Source organism: Pseudorasbora parva, chromosome 7 (assembly GCF_024679245.1).
Source record: "Pseudorasbora parva isolate DD20220531a chromosome 7, ASM2467924v1, whole genome shotgun sequence".
NCBI lineage: Eukaryota > Metazoa > Chordata > Actinopteri > Cypriniformes > Gobionidae > Pseudorasbora > Pseudorasbora parva.
The window spans coordinates 827,353-834,852 of NC_090178.1; the positions used below are offsets into that span (position 1 = coordinate 827,353).

General features: G+C 42.4%; 1 protein-coding gene across 1 annotated transcript in view; it reads left to right on the forward strand.

Annotated features, from left to right (window-relative positions):
* The window catches only part of LOC137082510 (tetratricopeptide repeat protein 24), a 46,811-nt gene that overhangs the window by 19,136 nt on the left and 20,175 nt on the right, over positions 1–7,500 (forward strand). The window contains exons 9-12 of the mRNA XM_067447731.1: positions 1,486–1,529; positions 3,387–3,457; positions 3,535–3,616; positions 3,853–3,923. Coding sequence (XP_067303832.1) covers positions 1,486–1,529; positions 3,387–3,457; positions 3,535–3,616; positions 3,853–3,923 — 268 coding nt within the window. The remainder of the gene's footprint in view (positions 1–1,485; positions 1,530–3,386; positions 3,458–3,534; positions 3,617–3,852; positions 3,924–7,500) is intronic.

Genomic DNA, 7,500 nt, shown 5'->3' on the forward strand with positions numbered 1-7,500 from the left:
GTTGACCAAGTGGCAGAATGTAGAGAGAAAACAGAATAGGACCGAGAATGGAACCCTGTGGTACTCCAGATGACATAGTGGCAGTTGAGGAGGAAAAGTCATTGAGCATTACTGAAAAGGTTCTATTAGTGAGGTATGAGGTGAACCAATTCAGCACCACTTTCTGCAGACCAGCAACATGTTGAAGACGAGAAATGAGAATTGTATGATCCACAGTGTCAAATGCAGCGGTAAGGTCCAGTAAAACTAGAACCATAGAGTTTTTTCTGTCAAGTGCTTCAAGAATGTCATTATGCACCCTCAGTAACGCAGATTCAGTACTATGTCTGGTCCTGAAACCAGATTGGAACGTATCCCCAATGCCGTGTAATTGCAGATGAGCCTGGAGCTGGGAGTAAACAATATGTAGTATATATATATATATATACTCACAATTATATATTACTTAATCGATTAGTTAAAGGAAAACTCTGGCAAATTTTTAAGTTTATCTTGATCGTTATATCCTTGTGACTACAGTCTATAGAAAAAAAAACGACTCTCCGGCTACCGCTGCGTTCCCACGGGACTTCAGCGCGAGACACAGCTAGCCGGCTAACACAGGTGAATTTAAACAATGGCTGAGTGATAAACGCATCTCGCTGTCGTGTGAGGGACCTGTTCATGTTGGACAGACATTTTAATTGCATGTTGTGTCTGATAAGCGGCTCTAGACACCCGTTACGGTTATGCCCCCAGAGCGCCGTTTAGCTGAGGGCGGCTCTGGGCATTAACTGGAATAACTCCGCGTGGCGAGCACCACTCCGGGTCGGGGTTTTTCTATAGACTGAACTCACAAAGGTATAATGATCAAGATAAACTTAAACATTCGCCAGAGTTGTCCTTTATTAGTCATGTGCCACAACAAGTCATAGCATAATGAACCCTTTATAACTCATTAGCTGATGATTCATTAAAGCAGACACTGGAAGCTGAAATGCATGGCTTTGACCCGTTGTGGTAATTAACACATTAATTTACAGTATTAGTTAATATAATACGTTATTAAGGAATTAACACATTATGACACATTTAACTAATAACTATTTAATGATTACTTAATCTATTAATCATGTCGAATCTTCATTAGTTGCTGATGCAGTGATCATTATTAATACATTAACTCACATTATCTGTGCATTAGTTAGGCATTTATTAATGATAATAGTGCAGCCATATTGTAAAGTGTTACCGTTCTTATTTATATTCTTATTTATATCTTTACTGTTTTTTTATGTATTATTGTATTTTTGTACGGTGTCCTTGAGTGCAGAGAATGCCGCCTTAAATAAAATATTATTATTATTATTTTCACACACACACACACACACACACACACACACACACACACACACACACACACACACACACACACTCATTAAACCGGAGGCTTTTAATTGCATTTTAATTCTCAATCTTAATTTTTCTCATCGTGATCACTGACAGAGAGGAGCGGCGACGCAGCGACATCATCACCGCCGGCTGCCACGGTAACAACACACACCTGACCACTGGGTTATTAACATCCTCCTAATGTGTGTGTGTGTGTGTGTGTGTGTGTGATGGACAGTGATGCCAGTACTATGTACTGCGTTACTCTAATCTGGCTTTTTTCCAGTAACGAGTAATCTAATGCATTACTATTTCCAAACCAGTAATCAGATTAAAGTTACTTATCCAGGTCACTGTGAGTTACTATTTCAGTCATTTTCCTTTAGTAAAACCCACAGCTTATCAACATTCTCAGCCCGAGTCCGGCTGCAGCCCGTGTTTTTTATTTTACTTTTTACATTGTTGCAGCCATTAAAAGAGTTCAGTTTTGTTTTTAATGTCAAAGTAGTTATTTTTCGTTTCTTTTCTTTATTAACCTAATTTAGAAAAATGTTCAGAGCAATTTTTTGTTTGTTAAATTAAAGTTTATAAAGGCAAGACAATTCAAGAGTTGGTTTGAGAGAGTATTAAACATGCGGTTAACTCACTGGGTCGTCACATAAAAAAATTAAAACTTTAATTTAACAAACAAAAAAAAATGCTCTAAACATTTTTCTAAATGAACTTAATAAAGAAATGAAACGAAATATAACTACTTTGACATTAAAAACAAAGTAGGCTAGTTATTATACCACCACAAAGGCATTTCTGACGAGCTGAGGCAGCTGATAGATTAGCCTACTGCTCGCAACGGCGCTCAAAAAACCCGAAACGGGCTACACAATCTAAAGAAGAAAAGTACATGCAGGTTGTCTTATAGCCTACCTTACACTTCAGCTAAATTAATATAAACCCGATCTTCAATTCCCGCGGTATATGCTCATTTAACGAAGTTCACATCACAGCAAAAGACTCCAGCATTTTATTCGGCAGCCCATTTCAAATTCAAAGATCGCAATATGAGAGAGAGAGCGACCTAAGCACTGGTCAGATCATTAGTCTCATTCATTTATACTGAAGATGATTGTGTTCTGTGTGACTTATTTTAAAGTTTCCTTTACGGCCATATGCGTTGGCTTACTTTACTCATTCGCAGCGATGTTGCAGTAGCACCTACAACAGAACACGCTCTCATATGTTTATTGTTTAATTATTTGCCAGGAGTAAAATTTACACATGCGGTTTAAACAACCAGATACATTTACATTTGTCCGGTTTCGTCTGAAATGCTTTCATGCACCTTCTGAATTGGTTTGAGTGATCGGAATTAAATACGTCTCGGAAGGCATTTAGGCCTAACGCTACTCCTGGTCATTTGGCAATCAGATAGACCTGGTCAGAGGAAACGAATGAAGGAACCGGTTGTAAAAGGCCATAACTCGAGCAGCTGCACTGAAGAAACGGACTCTTTAACCCTGCGCGAGCCATGTCTGACAGTGGCGCAAGCTATCATGGTCTCATATTGTTTCCACCAGCACATCTCATTGTTCATTTTAATTATTAAAATAAATATAAAACGAAGGAGAAGCCTAAAAAAAGGGGCGTAAAAAAGTCGGGGCCGTCAGGCTCGGGCATAAATGCAATAAAGTGTGTTGCCAAAAACGGTTGTCAGTGTGTGTGTGTGTGTGTGTGTGTGATGGTAGGTTTAGGGGCAGTGTGTGTGTGTGTGTGTGTGTGTGTGTGTGTGTGTGTGTGTGTGTGTGTGTGTGTGTGTGTTGGGTAGGTGTAGGGGGATAGAATGTATAGTTTGTACAGTATAAAAACCATTATGTCTATGGAAAGTCCCCACAATTCACAAAACCTAACGTGTGTGTGTGTGTGTGCGTGTGTGCATGCTTGTGTGTGTGTGTGTGTGTGTGTGTGCGTGTGCGTGTGTATGTGTGCACGTTTGCGCGTGCGTGTGTGTGTGTGTATAGGTCAACAGCTGTGCGGTCTGACGTCCAGCAGGGGAGGCCGAACGGAGTCACAGACGCAGAAATCTCGCCCAGTAAGAACTGAACACACACCTGAACATAAACACACAATACTCCCAAAAACTCACACTTACTCTTCTCTCGTTCTCAGCAAAACAACACAACGGGTCTGAGTCTCCACATCAAGAACAGGAGCCAGCAGATCATCACAATACACTTCCAGAGGCCAACAGGTCAACACACACACACACTCTCTCACACAAACACACACACACACACACACACTAACTAAAACACACTCACAAACACACACACACACACACACACACAAAGACTCTCACACATACTCACTAACACACACTCTCTTATTTTTTACATTTTAAATAAAAACAATCCTTCAGTTTCACGTTGGATATTTAGCGCTGATTTGAACACATTGAGTCTTAAAGCTGTTGACTGTGATCATCAGGAATCTGAATAACACGTATGATAAAGCAGAAGTGCATCCGCAGAACGTCCAATCAGAGTCCACTGGCCCCGGTGAGTCTGAGAAACACACACACACACACACACACACACACACACACACAGGAAAGATTCTGCATTTTTACTTTCTCATAAAAACTCCTCCTGTGTGATTTATAAGCCTTTTGTAAAGTGGGGCCATGGGTAATGTCCTCATATTTCACCCTCTCCTGTAATACCTGTGTCATACCCATGGCATTATACACATTTGTGTCCTCATATGTCACAAAAACATGCACACACACCATTTACTAATGCTGAAGACACACACACACACACACACACACATCAATCATTAATGCTGAAGACACACACACACACACACACACACACATCAGTCACTAATGCTGAAGACACGCATATACACACACACACATCAGTCACTAATGTTGAAAACACACACACATCGGTCACTAATGCTGAAGACACGCACACACACACACACACACACACACACATCAATCATTAATGCTGAAGACACACACACACACACACACACACACACACACACACACACACATCAGTCACTAATGTTGAAAACACGCACACATCGGTCACTAATGCTGAAGACACGCACACACACACACACACACACACACACATCAATCATTAATGCTGAAGACACACACACACACACACACACACACACACACACACACACACATCAGTCACTAATGTTGAAAACACGCACACATCGGTCACTAATGCTGAAGACACGCACATACACACACACACACACACACACACATCAGTCACTAATGTTGAAGACACACACACATCAGTCACTAATGCTGAAGACACGCATATACACACACACACATCAGTCACTAATGTTGAAGACACGCACACATCGGTCACTAATGCTGAAGACACACACACACACATCAGTCACTAATGTTGAAGACACACACACATCGGTCACTAATGCTGAAGACACACACACACACACACACACACATCAGTCACTAATGCTGAAGACACACACACACACACACACACACACACACATCAGTCACTAATGTTGAAAACACGCACACATCAGTCACTAATGCTGAAGACACGCACACACACACACACACACACACACACACATCAGTCACTAATGTTGAAGACACGCACACATCGGTCACTAATGCTGAAGACACGCACACACACACACATCAGTCACTAATGCTGAAGACACGCATATACACACACACACATCGGTCACTAATGCTGAAGACACACACACACACACACACACACACACACATCAGTCACTAATGTTGAAGACACGCACACATCGGTCACTAATGCTGAAGACACACACACACACACACACACACACACACATCAGTCACTAATGTTGAAGACACGCACACATCGGTCACTAATGCTGAAGACACGCATATACACACACACACATCAGTCACTAATGTTGAAAACACGCACACATCAGTCACTAATGCTGAAGACACACACACACACACACATCAGTCACTAATGTTGAAGACACACACACACACACACATCAGTCACTAATGCTGAAGACACACACACACACACACATCAGTCACTAATGTTGAAGACACACACACATCGGTCACTAATGCTGAAGACACACACACACACACACACATCAGTCACTAATGCTGAAGACACACACACACACACACACCAGTCACTAATGTTGAAGACACGCACACATCGGTCACTAATGCTGAAGACACACACACACACACACATCAGTCACTAATGCTGAAGACACGCATATACACACACACACATCAGTCACTAATGTTGAAAACACGCACACATCAGTCACTAATGCTGAAGACACACACACACACACACACACACACATCAATCATTAATGCTGAAGACACACACACACACACACACACATCAGTCACTAATGTTGAAAACACGCACACATCGGTCACTAATGCTGAAGACACGCACATACACACACACACACACACACACATCAGTCACTAATGTTGAAGACACGCACACATCGGTCACTAATGCTGAAGACACGCACACACACACACACACACACACACACCAGTCACTAATGTTGAAGACACGCACACATCGTTCACTAATGCTGAAGACACGCACACACACACACACACGCACACATCGTTCACTAATGCTGAAGACACGCACACACACACACACACACACACATCAGTCACTATTGCTGAAGACACACACACACACACACACACATCAATCATTAATGCTGAAGACACACACACACATCAGTCACTAATGCTGAAGACACGCATATACACACACACACATCAGTCACTAATGTTGAAAACACGCACACATCGGTCACTAATGCTGAAGACACGCACACACACACACACACACACACACATCAGTCACTAATGCTGAAGACACGCATATACACACACACACACCCACCAGTCACTAATGCTGAAGACACACACACACATCGGTCACTAATGCTGAAGACACGCACATACACACACACACACACACACACACATCAGTCACTAATGTTGAAGACACGCACACATCGGTCACTAATGCTGAAGACACGCACATACACACACACACACACACACACCAGTCACTAATGCTGAAGACACACACACACACACACATCAGTCACTAATGCTGAAGACACACACACACACACACATCAGTCACTAATGCTGAAGACACACACACACACACACATCAGTCACTAATGCTGAAGACACGCATATACACACACACACACACACACACACACACACACATCAATCATTAATGCTGAAGACACACACACACACACACATCAGTCACTAATGTTGAAGACACACACACACACACACACACACACACACACACACACACATCAATCATTAATGCTGAAGACACACACACACACACACATCAGTCACTAATGTTGAAAACACGCACACATCGGTCACTAATGCTGAAGACACGCACATACACACACACACACACACACACACCAGTCACTAATGTTGAAGACACGCACACATCGTTCACTAATGCTGAAGACACGCACACACACACACACACGCACACATCGTTCACTAATGCTGAAGACACACACACACACACACACACACACATCAGTCACTATTGCTGAAGACACACACACACACACACATCAATCATTAATGCTGAAGACACACACACACATCAGTCACTAATGCTGAAGACACGCATATACACACACACACATCAGTCACTAATGTTGAAAACACACACACATCGGTCACTAATGCTGAAGACACGCACACACACACACACACACACACACACCAGTCACTAATGTTGAAGACACGCACACATCGGTCACTAATGCTGAAGACACGCACACACACACACACACACACACCAGTCACTAATGTTGAAGACACGCACACATCGTTCACTAATGCTGAAGACACGCACACACACACACACACGCACACATCGTTCACTAATGCTGAAGACACACACACACACACACACACACACACACATCAGTCACTATTGCTGAAGACACACACACACACACACACACATCAATCATTAATGCTGAAGACACACACACACATCAGTCACTAATGCTGAAGACACG